The following is an 18,130-nucleotide window of genomic DNA, read 5'->3' on the forward strand; positions in this document are numbered from 1 at the left end:
TGGCAGCCAGTGCAATGTTTGATCAAATTTTTTTCAGACTGAATGTCAAACGAACAGCGGTATTTTGATAACTTGCAAGATGCTCACTTAAATCCAAATCATTGCCAATATTTGATTATAAGATCCCAATTACTGGTACTAAGTCGCTCATTGATCAATTAAATTGGGCACACACCCAAATGCAATTTTGAGCACCATATAGAGAATCGGAGGGGGAGGGGAGGTTGTCGCATCTCCAAAAACATAGAGCAGGCAATTCTATGAATTGGCACCTCGGTCTAGACACACAGTCCTAACTGAATAACAGCATCTTGGTGCCAAAATGCCATTGTCATAAAAATAATAATAAATTTATTCTTTTATACCGCCATTACCAAAAGTTTGAGGCCGTTTACACCATAAGAAACTGGACAGTCAGCGAAATACATTCATACCATAAAAATAAAATCATACAAAAAGTTAAAAACGTGATTACAATCTTAAAAATACCCAACTAAGTAATGAATTTGTCAAACAGAGAAGACTTGACTAATTTTCAAAAAGAACAATTGTAGTTTGGCTCTGGTATGACCCTCTTAGGTGGGCATCAGTTGGCATTCCTATGTGCGACAATTGACATGTGCAATTTCTATAATTCTATAAACCATGACCCGGATTCTCAAAAAGGGGCCATTTAGAAAATGCCGGAGATAAATATCTTTCCAGACGTCTCTACACAGACGCAATACAGGAGAAAACAGTTCCGGCAACTCAAGGCCAGAGTCTTGGGTGTGGGAGCTTCATTTTTCCTTAAGTTCCCATGCAAAACTCTTTTACATTCATTTCTGAAATGCCCTGAACTGTCCATTTGGAACTCCTCCTTTGCAAATCTTCAATTAGTCTTACAGCGTGACTTAGAGTGGGACTACAAAACATGACTTCTTGGCGATCAGGATCTCCTGAAGGAACAGGGTCTCACTGTGCCCCAGCGGCGCTTCATTTATTTGACGTTGTTGACGGTAAAATGAACAATCATGGCTAGGCTATCTCATCGATACCGCTAGGTTGACCTACAGCATCTTCCGGAAAGAACTAAAGACCACTTTGTTTAAGAAATACTTGTCCTAGCCAGACATTCTCCCGCGAACATAACTTCCACACCTTATCCTGAATTTCTTCCTCACACTAGGTATCCACATTCCCTGTCTGCTAAAATTCCCTCTTCATAATTGTATCCTGATATTCGCTGGTGTCCGACTATTTTCAATTGTAAGATGTAAAATAGTTAATTTCTTATAATTCAACCTATGTATAATTTTCCTTTCAACCACCTTGTATTCATCTACTGTAATTCGCTGATTGTACAGCTCTTCTTCTTTGTGAACCGCCTAGAAGTCGCAAGATTGTGGCGGTATAGAAAAATAAAGCTATTATTATTAGTTATTATTATTATTTTACAATATTGGACTCAGGAGGGGTCTATTCCTTTGGACTGTTAGATCAATCAGATGATCGAACTGGCCCGCTTTGAACTTTGCTATCATAAACACTCAACTAACCCTGAGATCAGGGCCTACTTGGCCTTGTGGACGGTGTTCCTGCGGTTGCCTCTGGTCTCCCGAGTTGGGGGGGGTAGGGAGGGGGCTGTGTGATTGTGGTGGGTGATTGGAGTGTGCTTGTTTGAGTGTTTGGCTTGAGTGGCATGGTGTATCTTTCTGCATGTTACTGTAGGGGGTAGGCAGGCCCTGTTTTTTCCACTTGCAAAATATGGAGTCGCTGGGGGAGACGGGCTATTTTTGTTCTTGAATGGTCTTGTATCCTCTTGCTGTATTAAGTTTCGTGGTGATGATCGACGTACTCTTCCTTAGTTTGATATTGTGTGCTTGCCTGTATTATGCACCATGTCTGTTTCTCTTGTTGACTTGTTAATAAAAATGATTTAAAAAAAAAAAAAAAAAAGTTCCCATGCAAGTGCTTAGTGACATATCAGAATACTAGATATATTTTTCTTGATCCAGCTTCTTTAGAAACTTTTCTTCCAGATAAACCTAAATTGGATATATTACCTGTAACTAATGCAAAGGTTGAGATAGGAAAATGCCTGACTCTAGAGTGTGTTAGTATACTTCTTGGTTTTATTTTTTTCTTTGTCTTTTTAGACTTCTACAGGATAACCAGCCCTCAAATAAAGTGGACTTGATAAAATTGTTTTTTCTTAATGTAATTTATTTTCTTGACATCTGTTTATATTACCTGAAGTTGTTATATGTTGTAACAAACCAATAAATTTATAAATAAAAAGAAAGAAAGAAAAGAAAATGCTGGAAGGTGCCCGAACAGCGTCTAAGTCAAGTATTTTAATTGGCCATTAACGGTGCGGTAATTGACCGCGCCGTTGAAAAACAATTAGAAACTAATTAAGAAAAAAGCACCTACAAAAAAGGCACCTGAATCGCGTCTATGCAGATGCTTACTGGTGCCGCATGCCAAAAGAGGAATGGTTATGGGCGGGGTTGACATTCGGCGCCACTAAGCAGGATTCTGTGTCGAAGATAGGTGCCAAAAATGTAGACCTGTACAACCCTGACCTATATTTCCGGCACCTATCTTCAATGTAGACTGCGTTTCTCAAAACGGTGCCGTAGTTTGAGTGACGTGCGACCGGCTCTGTTTTTTCAGGTGCTGGGCCTATGTGGGAGATGCCCATGATCCACCCACACGTATGCCACTCCCCTTGTACTTAGGTATCATAGTACTGTAGGTGTCAATTTATGGCACTTTTGACTGCATAAGTGACGCTTATCTCTAGTCACCAATTTATAGAATTGCCCCAGTAATGGAATTTGAAAAGACCCCAAGCTGTACACGCCAGTAATAACCCAAACTGATGTCACGAGAGTCCCATTTATTGACAGCTTTTTTGACTATCTCAGAATGGAAATTAACCCATCCTCTATCTGTCCAGTTCTAACCATCTCCTTGTTTCTTCCACTCGACAGAACTTTGTTCCTGCGATTAATGGTTTAGGCTGGTACTACCAGACATTTGAGAAGGATTATCAGCAGGCGGTGTTGTACTGGGAGAAAGCTGATGCACTGGGAAACTTAGAGGCCCCCTTTAATCTGGGCCATTTGTACGCCACAGGCTTGTTCCCAGGGAAAGGGCAGGATGATGTGAGTTGAACGTCAATGGCTGCCCTCACCTCTTCTCCCAAACTGTACTCTTTGCTTCTTTGTCAGTCATTTCTTGGAGGAGGCAAAGGCTGGAACAAGAAGTCAGGAAAACGTCTAGAAAACAAATTCAGATCAAAGCTCTTCCATAAGTCTGTGTGACCTTCAACAAATCTCTTTCTCTCCATGTGACTCAGTTCTAATCTTTGCTAATTAAATGATCTTCTGCGGCTGATCCTGGGTACATCACTTTCTTTTTGCACCTCAGTTCTATTCCTGGGTCTGCTCCTTACTCCCTCTGTGTGACCTTGGGCACCCCATGCTCTCTCTTTGCTCCATCATCAAGTCCCTATGTGTGACCTTGGGCTTGTCAGCTTTTCCTTGCACCTCAGTACTTTCTATCCTAGGGGATTTTTCCTTCACATAATACTGGAGCAGGGATGTGCACCTTGGAAGTGGCTGCATGTGCACCTACAGGTATTCAAATTGTTTAGTACTCTGAGATCTTGCATGGTCAGGACATGGTGGGTTGTAAAGTCAATGGTTGACCTTTGGGAAAAGATAGAATGACAGAAAAAAAAATAATTGACATATAAGCTAGGAATAATCCTCCAAGTATGAACTGAAGTGGGAGTAAGACTGGAATAACCTAAGCAGAATGGGACACTGAGTCAGAAGTAGAAGGAATTACACGCCAAAGCAGTAGACGTCTTAACAGCAGTTGACCAACGTTAACTCTGATCTTGTTTCCTTAGACTTTCTTCAGCCTTCACTTGGTTGATCACTCTTCTGTCATCTTCATGTCCTCAGACTGCGCCACTGTTCTCAGCTTCCTAGTGGGTCTTCTCTCTCTACGTCTTGTTCATGGGGCTCCTAATCACTTCAACCCTCTTTAAGATTTTGCTCACTCCTCTTTTGTTTCAGTTCCTTGGATATAGTCCCTATCTTTCTGTTGATGACTTCCAGATCCTCTTCCCTGCTACCTTCTCTTCCACTGACATTTCTACCCCTTCACTGATAATTGGCTATGGGACAACATCTCCAAATGTGACTCATGCCCTCACACTGTCACTCTTTCCCTGCCTCTGACTGACAAGTCCCACATGGCTTTTCAAGCTTTTGCCTACTGTCTTGGTATGACATGGGATTCCTTTCTCTCTTTCAAACCCTCTGTTAATGCTGTGTTTTGCTCTTCCTCTAGATAGAGATTACAATACCCAACTTTTGGGACTTTCCAGAACAGATTAGATAAGAGTAGATGGAGATTGCAAACTGTGGAGTTTGCCATATGCCTGTGAGCAGACTCAATTTTGATTATGAACAAATTCAAAAAGAGGCCATTTGTTTGTTATGCTGACTTTGCAAAGTAAACCACCTCCAACCAAGTCTAGACAGAAATAGAACAGAACTAGATGGACAAAATGAGGTCCAGGCCAGGGTCCCTCTGTAGTTGGGAGGGATGGGGGGGTGGGGGAGGAAAGAACAAAGCCAGAGAGAGGCCTTCTGTTGCCAAACCTCTATTGGACATAAAACTTGTGGTTTTAACTGTTTGAGATTGATTGCAGATATTTGCAAAAATATCTGGCTACCAGTCACCATGAAGATGGGAGTTAGAAGGGCAGGAAAAATGATGTTCTGAATAACATACTACTACTATTTATGTGTATGTAACCTGTCTACCCACTCAGAATCACATTAGAAACATAGAAACATAGAAAGATGACGGCAGAAAAGGGCTATAGCCCATCAAGTCTGCCCACTCTACTGACCCACCCCATTAAGTCTGAGTACTAATGACCTAGTTCCTTAACTCGACCCTCGTAAGGATCCTACTAGGGCATCCCATTTATTCTTAAAGTCAATAACGCTGGTGGCCTTGATCACCTGCTCTGGAAGCTTGTTCCAGTGATCTACAACCCTTTCTGTGAAGAAATACTTCCTTATGTCACTATCGAATTTCCCTCCTCTGAGTTTGAATGGATGCCCCCTTGTGACCGAGGGTCCCCTGAGAAAGAAGATGTCTTCTTCCACCTCGACACGTCCCGTGATGTATTTAAATGTCTCAATCATGTCCCCCCTCTCCCTGCGCTCCTCTAGAGTGTAGAGCTGCAATTTGTTTAGTCTTTCTTCGTACGAGAGACCCTTGAGCCCCGAGATCATCCTAGTGGCCATCCGCTGAACCGACTCAACTCTAAGCACGTCTTTACGGTAATGTGGCCTCCAGAATTGCACACAGTACTCCAGATGAGGTCTCACCATGGTTCTGTACAGTGGCATTATGACTTCAGATTTGCGGCTAACGAAGCTTCTATTGATACATCCCATAAGTTGCCTTGCTTTGGATGAGGCCTTCTCTACTTGTTTGGCGGCCTTCATGTCTGCACTGATGATTACTCCCAAGTCTCTTTCTTCTGAAGTCCTAGCTAGTGTTTCTCCATTTAAGGTGTAAGGTTTGCATGGATTTCTGCTACCGAGATGCATAACCTTACATTTCTTAGCGTTGAAGCCCAGCTGCCATGTCGAGGACCAGTTTTCCAACGTAAGCAGATCCTGCGTCATACTATCCTGCAGATTGCTTTCACTTACTATATTACATAGTTTGGCGTCATCAGCGAATAGAGTTACTTTACCCTGAAGCCCTTGGGTCAAGTCTCTTATGAATATGTTAAAAAGGAGTGGACCCAGGACCGAGCCTTGTGGCACTCCGCTGGTCACCTCCGATGTCTCAGAGAGGGTGCCGTTGACCACCACCCTCTGACGTCTTCCACTCAGCCAATCTTTGACCCATGCAATTAGTGTCTCACCTAACCCCATAGATTTCATCTTGTTTAATAGTCTACGGTGTGGGACGCTGTCGAAAGCTTTACTGAAATCTAAGTACACTATGTCCAGAGACTCTCCCGAGTCCAGCTTTCCTGTTACCCAATCAAAGAAGCTGATAAGATTGGATTGGCATGACCTACCCCTAGTGAATCCATGTTGACTAGGATCCCTTAGATTCCCCTCATCCAAAATCGTGTCTAATTTACATTTAAGCAATGTTTCCATGAGTTTACACACTATTGATGTGAGACTCACTGGTCTGTAATTTGCAGCCTCCGCTCTGCAACCCTTTTTGTGCAGAGGAACGACGTTAGCTGTTTTCCAGTCCAGGGGGACTCTCCCTGTACTTAGGGAGAGATTGAAGAGCATGGTTAATGGTTCCGCCAGGACATCGCACAGCTCCCTGAGTACTCGTGGGTGCAATTTGTCTGGTCCCATGGCTTTGCTCACCTTGAGTCTTGACAGTTCGCTGTAAACATCAGCTGGTGAGAACCCAAAATTCTGAAATGGGTCTTCCTTGCTTGGCTTTGCTTCCAGCTGTGGCCCGTGTCCAGGTGCCTCGCTGGTAAAGACTGAGCAGAAGTAATCGTTCAGTAGTTTGGCTTTTTCGGAATCTGTTTCCACATAAATCCCATCTGCTGTTCTAAGACGTACTATCCCGTTTGTGTTCTTCTGCCTGTCACTAATATACCTGAAGAAGGATTTGTCCCCTTTCTTAATGTTCTTTGCTAGAGTTTCTTCCACTCGAAGTTTGGCCTCCCTGACTGCTGTTTTTACCGCCGCAGACCTTGTTTTGTATTCAATGTTAGCTTCTTTCTCCCCGGTGCGTTTGTATGAAAGAAATGCTTTTTTCTTGTCCTTGACTAGGTGTGAGACCTCATCAGTGAACCAACGGGGTTTCTTCCTTCTTTGTTGTTTATTTACCGATTTTATGTAGCGGATAGTTGCTTCGTGTAGTGTCCTTTTCAGTGTTGACCACATAGCTTCCACTTCGTAAGTTGTTTCTTGAGCCTGTAGCGTCTGATGGACGAAATCGCCCATGCTTGCGAAGTCAGTGCCCCGGAAATTGAGTACCTTCGTTTTTGTTTGTGATCTAGGGAAGCCCTTTCTAAGGTTGAACCATACCATGTTATGGTCACTGGTTGCCAGCGTTTCTCCCACCGAGACTTCCGTGACGCTTTCCCCGTTCGTAAGTATCAGGTCCAGGATGGCCTGGGCCCTAGTGGGCTCTAGTACCATTTGTTTGAGCTGTACTCCCTTCATGGATGTTAATATCCTCTTGCTACTACAAGTTGTTGCTGAGAATGTGTTCCAGTCTACATCAGGCATGTTGAAGTCCCCTAACAGGACAACGTCCCCCCGTAAGGTGATATTCTCAATGTCTTCAATTAATTCTGTGTCTTTGTCCTCAGATTGTCTTGGAGGTCTGTATACCACACCGAGGTATAGGCATTTTTCTCCGCCTCTGGCCAGGTTTACCCAGATGGATTCCCCAGTGTACTTGACATCTGTGATCCTAGTTGTCTTGATGTTCTCTTTGATGTAAAGTGCTACCCCACCTCCCAACTTACCCTCTCTATCTTGGCGAAGCAGGTTATATCCTGGTATAGTTATATCCCACCCATGAGAGTCAGTGAACCATGTTTCGGATATTGCTACCACATCTAGGTCTGCATTTACTATTTCTGTTTCTAGTTCTAGAAATTTATTCCCTAGGCTGTGTGCATTTACATACATAGCTCTCCACTCTTTGTGTCTAAACTCCTTTAGAGAGTTACCCATCTGAATTAGAGTGTCTCCTAGCGAATCTTTTGCAGCAAGGGTACTTACCTCTGACTTAGAAGTGGAGTTTTGGTTCACCTTATCAGGATTGTTACTTACTGCTCCGGTATATAAATGGGTACCCTCCCCCAACTTACCTAGTTTAAAGCCCTTCGAAGCAGGCGGGCTACTCGGTGTCCGAAGACGTTCTTACCTCTGTTGGTCAGGTGGAGTCCGTCTGATCCCTGGAGTCCCTGTAGTGCCTCCCCGTGATTCAGGAATCCGAAGTTCATTTCCCAGCACCATCGTTGTAGCCACTCATTTGTCTTCAGAATACGTTCGTCCCTGTCTCTTCCCTTGCCCCTAACAGGAAGAATTGAAGAGAATACTACCTGTGCTCCTGTCTGCTTCAGCCTCTCCCCCAGAGCTCCGAAGTCTCTAGCTATGCCCTCTAGAGTGTTCTTGGCAGTATCATTCGTTCCGACGTGGATGAGCAGCATTGGGAAGTGGTCCTTGGGCCTGAGAAGCCTATCTAGACAGGCTGTCACATCTCGTATTCTGGCTCCAGGCAGACAGCAGACCTCCCTCGACTGCATATCTGGTCTGCATATTGGTCCCTCGGTGCCCCTCAACATGGAGTCCCCTATGACTATTACTCTGCGCTTCCTTTGGGGATGTCGATCAGATGTCCCAGGAACTGGAGTCGTGTGATGGGCTTCTTCCTGATTCTCGTCAGCCGTTCCTTCCTGTAAGATCTGGAATCTGTTCCTCAGGGTGAGTTGTGGGGTTGATGTGAAGCTACCCTGTGTACGAGAAAGAGAAAGAGAAAGAACATAAAAGTTGCCCTACTGAGACAGCCCCAAAGTCCATCAAGTTTCCAACAATGGCCGACCCAAGTACCTGGCAGAATCCCAAAGAGTAGCAACATTCCGGAATCTGAGACTATCAAGATTCTAGACAGAATCTCAGACAATAACAAGGTTCCATGTAGAATCTCAAAGAGTAGCAACGTTCCAAGCTATCGATCCATGTCTGTCTCAATAGCAAACTATGGACTTTTCCTCCAGGAACTTGGCCAAACCTTTTTTAAAACCAGCTATTATTTTGTATAAGTGTTGTGGAAGGAGAGTCCTCTACAACACTTCTACTCTTTGCATCACATTAGATCCGTGAAGTCTTTTCTATCTTTGGTACTCTTCCGTTTTGACTATAGCAATGCACTCTCTGATTGTCTCCCCCTTTCTTCCCTCAAATACCTCCAATGTATTCAATCTATGGTAGTCATATTCCTACCCTGTGCTCTCTTCTCTCCTCTCCTTGTATCTCAGTACTGGTTTCCAGTCTTGGCACGCATTAAAATCAAGATTCTCCAGAACCCCTGCCCATCTCTCCTGACACCTTGTGGTCCCTTTTTCTTCGTTCACTGCAGACCCCTGCACTCGCCTTGCCACCCCTTTCCTACTTTCACTTGGATGTGTCTAGCGATGCCGCTTTCTTGTACCTTGGTTCCTCTCTCTCTGGAATTCTCTTGCCTTCCATATCCTTCAGGAAGCCTCTCTTATCAAATTTAGGAAAGTGTCAAAACCTGGCTGGTTCAGCTGGTGTTTCATGAGGGTTCAAGGTGCTCTGGGGTGCTGCAGCCTGCCCCTCCCCTCTTCTGTTTCTCTCTCACTTTGCTCTCCATTATTTTCTGTAATGTGGACTTATTGTATTGTATTAGCATTGTACTATACTAAGACCTTTGTTATTCGCTGAATGTCCAGCCTTCTTACATTGTAAACCGCCTAGAAGTCGCCTGACTATGGCGGTATAGAAAAATAAAGTTATTATTATTATTATTATTATTAATTCTATTTTTGACTTTCTCGTTGCTGTGTGTGTGACCAAAGGACGGCCCAAGTCTAAAGTGAAGTTGGATGACCGAAGCAGGGTCTTCTGGTTCCCATCTTACTACTCCATTCGCTGGATTAGCGACTATTAGATGAGTGACTGACGGATGTGTGTCCTATCAGTTTAAGAAAAGGGTCTCACGGACTGTTTTTTCCCCCCAGTACACAGCTTACCAGTATTACTGGAAATCTGCTAGCCGAGGTCACGTTGATGGAGCTGTCAACCTAGCTGCTTACTGGAACCGCGGGATCCCTGATAAGGTGCCCAGGCTGCCACGCAATGCTGTGGAGTACGTATAATCGGATTCTCAAGATAGCAGGGCAGGTCGATCATTCAGAGGGCCCGCAAAAATCCAAAGAACTGCTCTGTGCTGGAGTCTTGGTATAATGTGGACCTAGTTTGCCAGACAAAGAGAACGTAACTCTGAAGTAATGGCAAAAGCACTCGCTCTTCCTAGTGATGCCGACAAAGGTTGTGAATTATGAATGGAGAAGCCAACGCTCACCGGGGAAGTGAATTACTATATAATCACCAAGGAAAAGTTGATACTAGGTGACAAAAGAAACAGTCCCTGATTGTCAAAGAGTTATGTACATTGTATCATCTTCATAAGTGCTCAGTTTCTTATATCCCGCAAGTTTCAACAAGGATTCAATGTGGTAAAGAGACCAGACTTTAGGCCCCAGCCACAGCTTTGTCAACAGCTGACATTTTTGCTTATAATATGAAATTACAAAAAGTGCTGTGATTGAAAAAAGGAGGGAAATAGACGGCTGGGGCCTAAAGCCTGGTCTCTTTAAAACACTTTGTTTCTGAGCACTTATGAAGATGATACAATGTATATAACTCTTTGACAATTAGGGACTCTTCCTTTTGTTACCTGTGAATTTTGAATGCCATGACCCATCCACCAGTCAAACTGGGGTTTACCATGCTGTATCCCAGTGATGTGAGCAGGGTTGACTTTTTGATGGGGCCCAAGGTTGGCATGGGTGGGCAGCGTGCGGTGTGAATATTAATACCGCCTTTGTAGCAGTGTCATTGTAGGCATCGCTTCAAAGGAAGGGGGCATGACTTACCCAGAACCACCAGAGGCTATGCCCTAGTTGCATCCTGGTTGACTGGGAGAGGGGCTGCTATCGACTTTCTTGTTATAGTAAAGGAAATGATTCATAGAGACAATTTTAAGAGAAAAAAATGCAAGAGAGAGCATGTAATTTTTGGAGAATGGCACAACAGAATTTGTCACTGTCTCCTTGCATGAAACCATGTCATTCTTTAAGGAGAGAGGGAAGAATCAGAGTATGAATGGGCCCAGCTACTAACCCTCAAGCCTTGCATTGATTGCATTGAAAAATGCTGGTGTAGAAGGACTGAGGTTTAGAGAGACACTAAAGAATGACAGTCTCTGGTATCCAGAGCAGATATTGTGATGTCATAATGTCTCATTCCATCAATAAGAGCCAAGCTTATCAGTGATGACACAATGGCTTCATTATCTTATACTTGGCTCACATAAGAATCAGAGTATGAATGGGCTCAGCTACTGGTGTCGAAGGACTGATGTTGAGATAGACACTAGAGAATGACACGGTGAAAAAATTGGTCCCCGTCACCGCCCCGTCCCCGTCTCACCATCCCCGTCACCGCCCCGTCCCCGTCTCACCAACCCCGTCACCGCCCCGTCCCCGTCTCACCATCCTCTTCACCGCCCCGTCACCGCCACTGCCACCCCATTCACCGCCCCGTCACCGCCACTGCAATCCCATTCACTTTTCTTTATTTACGTATAAAGGAAACATTCTTTAAAACTTTAAAACTTAGTTAAATATTAGTTAATAACTATACAAAAACAAAACACGCAGAGAAAAAATTAATTAATAAAAATTCTCAAAACTGACACATTTTGATCACTAAATTTAAAATAGTTATTTTTCATACAGTTTTTCAATCACTAATCTTCCACCACCCCTGGGGCTAGCAATGCAAAAACAAACACGACATGTACTTTAAATGCTGCCGTGATTAGCATAGTGACCGCGGCTACGGCTGCAAGTCTCCCCTCCCCCCAGCGATCACGGCAGGAGGGCACCCAACCCCTCCTGTAGACCCCCCCAACGGCACTCCCGACAATCGCAGCAGAAGGGTACCCAACCCCTCCTGCCGGTCCTCCCAATGGCCTCCCCTAAGATCGCCGGCAGGAGGGTACCCAACCCCTCCTGCTGGACCCCCCCCCAACGAACCCTCCCACCCCGGAACCCCCTTAGTCTTACTTTTCAAGTTGGACCGGACAGCTCCTCGCTCGTCTGGCCAGCAGGCCTGCCTCCGTCCAAATGAGGCGGGCCCGCCCCTCCCCTCCCCTCCCCTGCCTCCCAATGGCCTCCCCTAAGATCGCCGGCAGGAGGGTACCCAACCCCTCCTGCTGGACCCCCCCCCCCAACGAACCCTCCCACCCCGGAACCCCCTTAGTCTTACTTTTCAAGTTGGACCGGACAGCTCCTCGCTCGTCTGGCCAGCAGGCCTGCCTCCGTCCAAATGAGGCGGGCCCGCCCCTACCCTGCCCAACCCACAGGATCCTAGGGCCTGATTGGTCTAGGCACCTAAAGCCACTCCCGCTATAGGAGGGGCCTTAGGTGCTTGGGCCAATCAGGCCCTAGGATCCTGTGGGTTAGGCAGGGGAGGGGAGGGGCGGGCCCGCCTCATTTGGACGGAGGCAGGCCTGCTGGCCAGACGAGCGAGGAGCTGTCCGGTCCAACTTGAAAAGTAAGACTAAGGGGGTTCCGGGGTGGGAGGGTTCGTTGGGGGGGGGGTCCAGCAGGAGGGGTTGGGTACCCTCCTGCCGGCGATCTTAGGGGAGGCCATTGGGAGGCAGGGGAGGGGAGGGGAGGGGCGGGCCCGCCTCATTTGGACGGAGGCAGGCCTGCTGGCCAGACGAGCGAGGAGCTGTCCGGTCCAACTTGAAAAGTAAGACTAAGGGGGTTCCGGGGTGGGAGGGTTCGTTGGGGGGGGGGGTCCAGCAGGAGGGGTTGGGTACCCTCCTGCCGGCGATCTTAGGGGAGGCCATTGGGAGGACCGGCAGGAGGGGTTGGGTACCCTTCTGCTGCGATTGGCAGGAAGGGTTGAAATGACAAATGAGGAGCACGGTGAAATAGCGGTTCCTAGAAGGGGGTACATTGGCCCGCGGGGACAAACCTGTTCACCGTTTCCGCGGTCGGTGAATGGCCTTGTCCCCGTCACCGCAGCGACTGCTATTTTTCTTCCCCGTTTTCGGCGGTGACCCGCGGCTTAAATGCGGTGGCCGCGGGTAAACCGTCACCGTGTCATTCTCTAATAGACACTAAAGAATGACACAGGATGGTTTCCAGAGCAGATATTGTGATGTCATAATGCCTCATTCCACCAATACCTAAGAACCAACCTCAGCAGTGATGTCACACTGGCTTCATTGTCCTATACTTGGCTCACATAAGAATCAGAGTATGAATTGCCACAACCACTGACCCTCAAGCCTTGCGTTGAAGAATGCTTGTGTAGAAGGACTGAGGTTGAGATAGACACTAAAGAAAGACACAGTATGGTTTCCTACGGTTATTCACAGGGACAGGGACAAATTCTGTCACTGTGTCATTCTCTACTTTGCATGTCCTTGCTGCTGCACCTCAGCTGAAAGCAAGCATCAGCAACTTTATTATATCATGTCTGGCCGGATGCTGTTAAGATTGATTCCCAGGCCCCTCATTAAGCTTTCTTAGTCATACAAGCTTAAGCAGGACCAAAAGCCATCTTCTGCTTCACCTCTCCTTCTGGCCCTCTGCTTGTTAAGGAGTGCATTAATTCCCAGATGATTGCTGCCTTGACCCATCCCAGGTTTGGCTTTATGCTTTCCGATGACAGAAAGAGTGAACCTCATTTCCTTAGCTGTATGATGTCCCCCCCTGTAACAGGCCTTTGCTTCTGCCCTTCTTTTCCAGATGGGCCAAATGGGCCTCGGAACAGAACGGGTACCTGGGTGCTGTCCTTCGGAAGTCTCTGGATGGCTATATACAGCAGGCATGGTCAGTAACACCCTTCCACGTGCGTAGACAACATCTATTGCATGCCAGATTGCAGTGCGGGGATGCTGTTCTCTCATCAGTCAATAGGAGGCCACATGGTTTGAGCTAAATTCCATTCTAAGAAGGTTGCGAGGAATCATAATGCTCTGGCTTTCCAGGTTGCAATAAAGGAAAAAATCACTCGGACCTTATCAATAACTGTATGAATGATATAATTAGGTCTACAAGTTTTTTTGCTCAGAATCATGGAGGGGAAACTGGGGAAAACCCCAGGAAAAACCACCTCACCGCCCAATCATCGCATGTAAAGTAGACAAAATGTTATATCATGTTGTAGAAGGCCACTAGGGCTAAACAAGTTGTTTAAATAGCATACGTCAAAAACATGCTTAAGGAAACTCAGCAAACTTAACTTTCAGCTTGCAGGTTCCGACGTGCGCGTTTCGTTCCTGCCTCAGGGAACCAAGTTTCCAAGTTTATTGATTTTTAATATCCCGACCATCAAACAATTGTCTGGCCGGTTAACAATAAAATTAAAAAAAAAAGAATTAAATATAGTGGTTTGTGCAAAAAGATGTCTAAGTTAAACATAAATGACAAAGACTTGACGTACTGGAGTGTGAGGGCAGTAAGAGAGGAAAGGGGAAAAGTTACAATGTATAGGTGAGAAGGAGAGAGTGGGGGGGAGGATTGAACAAAGGGAAGGGGAGCGATAAAATGATGAAAGCTTGCTAGCCGAAAGAAGAGAGAGAAAAAAGAAAGAAAAAAATTTTTTTTTATTTTTTTAGGTTTGATTAAAGGCATCTCGAAATAAGAAAGTCTTTAGATTGATCTTGAATTTGACTAGTTGTTGTTCGTCGCGGAGGTGTTGTGGAAGTGAGTTCCATAATGTAGGGGCTGTTATAGCGAAGTTTGTTTTGCGCGTATAATAAAAGTCTTTAAGGGATGGAATATAGAGAAGTTTTTGGTCAGATGATCTTAATGTGCGAGTGGAACCAACGGAGATGTGTAGAAAAACACTCATGCGGTGGGCATTAAAGATTCTGGAAAATATAGAAGTTAAACGAATTAATGTTTTATTCAAACTAGACTTAAAATATGCATAATTTAGTGAAATGAACATAACTATCGGCTATAAGGAAAAGGAACTCCTGTCTCACTTAAAAAGAAAAACGTTTGTCACAGCTCGTCTTCTTTGAGGAGTAACCAGGGCGGTAAAACCGCTACGAATTTAAAGGTCTCTGAAACGTCACCACGCACATGACATCACGTGGTGACGTCACCGATCAACGGGAAGCCAAAGGTGCCAAAGAATTCAAATGTAAAACTGAGTGACTGCAAAACTAATGCGGCACAAAACACACACTCAATCGCATAAAAGTTATAAATGAAAAATGAGGGGGGTCACGTGATGTCGAGCTGCTGAGCAGACGTCGGTGGGGTAAGCTCCCGATCCCGTTCCCACCATCAGCTGTTTTTCGACCCCGGAGCGCCGCGATTTCGCCCCTGCATTTCGGCGATTACATCGCTGCCGCGTTTGTGAGGTGTTTGGAGGAGTTCGGGGCTTTATGACCAGCAGGCTGCCCCGCCGGGAGAGAGACCGCGGCCGCGTGGGTGAAGCCAAGATGGCCGACCGCGAGTCTCCACCGCCGCTCCCGGCGCCGACCGCGTGGGTGTCCGAGATTGTGGCAGAGGTGAAGCTGCTGCTGGAGGGATCCCTGACCTCAAAACTACAGCCTATCGTGGATAAATTGGACTCTGTGGACACTCGGCTGGAAACGTTGCAGGGAGAGTTTTCCTCCTACCAGCAGCGTCTCACCACTCTGGAAGATCAAGTGCAGCACTGTGAAGGGGATCACCAGCAAATGCGGGCTCAGCTTGTCGCCATGGAAGCTAAACTTGAGGACCTTGAGAACCGGTCTCGCAGGGGGAACCTGAGATTGATTGGCCTGTCTGAATCTGTGAAGGATGGTGAGCTCCATTCCTTTCTGGAAACCTGGCTGCAGCGTTCTTTAGCACTATCCACAGCGCATGGTCCCCTGAGAATTGAACGCGCGCATCGCTTGGGCCCGCTGGGTGAGCCTGGCTCGAGAGCTCGCACGGTCATACTCAAGTTATTGAACTCAGCCCATAAACAAGAAATTCTGCGAGCTATTCGTACTTCGGGACCCCTGATGTATGACAACTCCAGGGTGCTGTGTTTCCAAGATTATTCTCCTGCTTTGCAAGCCAGACGGAAGGAATTCACCCCCATTTGCTCCCAGCTGTACCAGATGAAAGTTCCTTTTGCTCTGCTGTATCCTGCCCGCTTGCGGATCAGACATGCTGGTCAGACCCGCTTCTTTACTGTGGCGGCTGAAGCTCTACGATTCCTACATTCCATGCAGGCACCAGACCCGGCTCCTTGACTGCTTTGGAGTTCGTTCTTTGTTGTAGGTTGCAATAGTTTGATGCACAGAGCTCTGGGGACTGCCTCAGCTTGTTATCTCCTGGAGGCCTTCGCACCTGCTGGCCTGCTCAGGCGGGGGCCTGATCGTTGCAGTGCCTGCTTTTTGCTGGCCTGACAGCCTTGTTCTGGAGCCTGGGGCGATGGACTGTTCTGGACTTTTGTGGGACATTTCTTTTTCTTCTTTCAGGGACTGTATGGATGGTGGGGGGGGGAGAGCTTGTTGGTGTTGAAGGGGATGCTATGTTCTGTATTGGAGGGGGGGGGGGTACGTCCTTCTTGCAGTTGTTGACCGGTTGGGGGAGTGGTGTGTATGAAGAGGATACGGGTGGGAAGGATTGCATGCGGGGTGGGTGGTTTGGGTGGCACATATGGAGGCTCGCTAGGCCACTATATACTGTTTACGAGCATTCTATTGTTCTGCCCTGTAGTGGTTTATTTTGCTGCCCAACCTGTTATTGGACATCACACGTGTTCTTGGATCGGTTTCTGTATGGGTTGGGTAGGACTCAGGGGGCTTTCATTTTGGATGTGTGGCGGTGGGATTGTTGTGAGGGGCTGGGGGGTGGTTCTTCTTGGTGTGGTTTATTGGGAGGGGGAGTTGGGAGCTGTTCCACAGGACCCTAGGACCACTAGTGGGTCACATGAGGGATGGGGAAGGGGCGGCGGGGGGAGGGGTGGGGGGGTGGATATGCTGGGGGTTTCTTCTGTTCTCTTTCTATTCTTTCCTCTTTCTCTTTCTTCTTCTTTTCTTTTTCTCCTTCCGTATTCCTGGTGCCCTGTGGCTGGCTTTTATCCTTTGGTGGATGCTCGGGTCTAGATTGAGGTTCTGGGAGCTGGTCGCGGGCTGGGACGGCCTTGCTCTCGGTTTTCTTTCTGGATTTTTGCCTGATTTTTGTCTATATCCATTTTCTTATGAAGCCTCTCAGATGTATTTCTTGGAATATAAATGGTGTCACTTCGCCTATTAAACGACATAAGATCTTGAGAGCCCTGAACCGTCAGAGAGCTGATCTGGTCTTTCTGCAGGAGACGCATCTGTCAGCAGCGGAGCATGCTAAACTACAGACCTGGTGGGTGGGTCAGCATTTGGGGGCACCTGCGAGCAATCGTAAGGCCGGGGTTTTGATTTTGATTCGGAAGGGGCTACCCTTTGTTATTCAACAGCAATGGACGGATCCTGGTGGTAGGTACATCATAGCCAAGGTACTATTTAATCATAGGCCCCTGATTCTTTGTAATGTGTATGCTCCTAACACTTATGACTCTCGATTTTTCTCCTCACTTATTCGCCTACTGGGCCAACAGTCGGATGTGCCATTGCTCGTGGGGGGAGATTTTAATTGTGTTCATGATCCCTTGCTGGATAAATCACTTCCTGCTCCCCAGGATCGGATGCAGCCTACTAAAGGTATTTCTTTACTTTGTTCCTCCTTGGACGTTATTGATGTTTGGCGGACGCTTCACCCAGGTGAGCGTGACTACACTCATTTATCTAGAGCCCATGCGTCCTTATCCCGGATTGATTACTGGCTGACCTCTAGCGCTTTGTTTTCTCAGATTGAATCGGCCTCGATTGGTTCCTTTGACGTTTCCGATCATGCCATGCTATTGTTACTCTTGCACTTGGATGTCTCCCCACCGGGTTCTTTCCGTTGGCGATTTCCGCTCCGTTTGTATCAGGACTCGAGATTTCAGGAATTCTTGCTTCAGAAATGGTCTGACTATCAACTACATAATATGGACCATCGGGCTGATTCTACGCTTTTCTGGGAGGCTGCGAAAGCGGTCCTCCGTGGTGAGATTATGGCCTATTCCAGCCATCAACGTCGTGCTCGGGATAGGGAGCTTTTGCAGTTGGAACGTAGGATTGGTAACCTCCGTCGGCTTTATAGTCTATCTCACGCTTCCTCTTTGCGTTCCCAGCTCTTAGCTTCCCAGTGTAAGCTTCAGGAATTGTTGCATGCTAGAACAGTCAAGTCACTTGCTTATTATAGATATCAATT

At 46.5% G+C, this 18,130-nt stretch overlaps 1 protein-coding gene across 1 annotated transcript in view; it reads left to right on the forward strand.

Moving 5' to 3' along the window:
- LOC117362480 (protein sel-1 homolog 3-like) overlaps window positions 1-18,130 on the forward strand; it is a 115,556-nt gene that overhangs the window by 85,412 nt on the left and 12,014 nt on the right. The window contains exons 16-18 of the mRNA XM_033948902.1: window positions 2,979-3,152; window positions 9,785-9,912; window positions 13,595-13,678. Coding sequence (XP_033804793.1) covers window positions 2,979-3,152; window positions 9,785-9,912; window positions 13,595-13,678 — 386 coding nt within the window. The remainder of the gene's footprint in view (window positions 1-2,978; window positions 3,153-9,784; window positions 9,913-13,594; window positions 13,679-18,130) is intronic.

This window comes from Geotrypetes seraphini, chromosome 6 (assembly GCF_902459505.1).
Source record: "Geotrypetes seraphini chromosome 6, aGeoSer1.1, whole genome shotgun sequence".
NCBI lineage: Eukaryota > Metazoa > Chordata > Amphibia > Gymnophiona > Dermophiidae > Geotrypetes > Geotrypetes seraphini.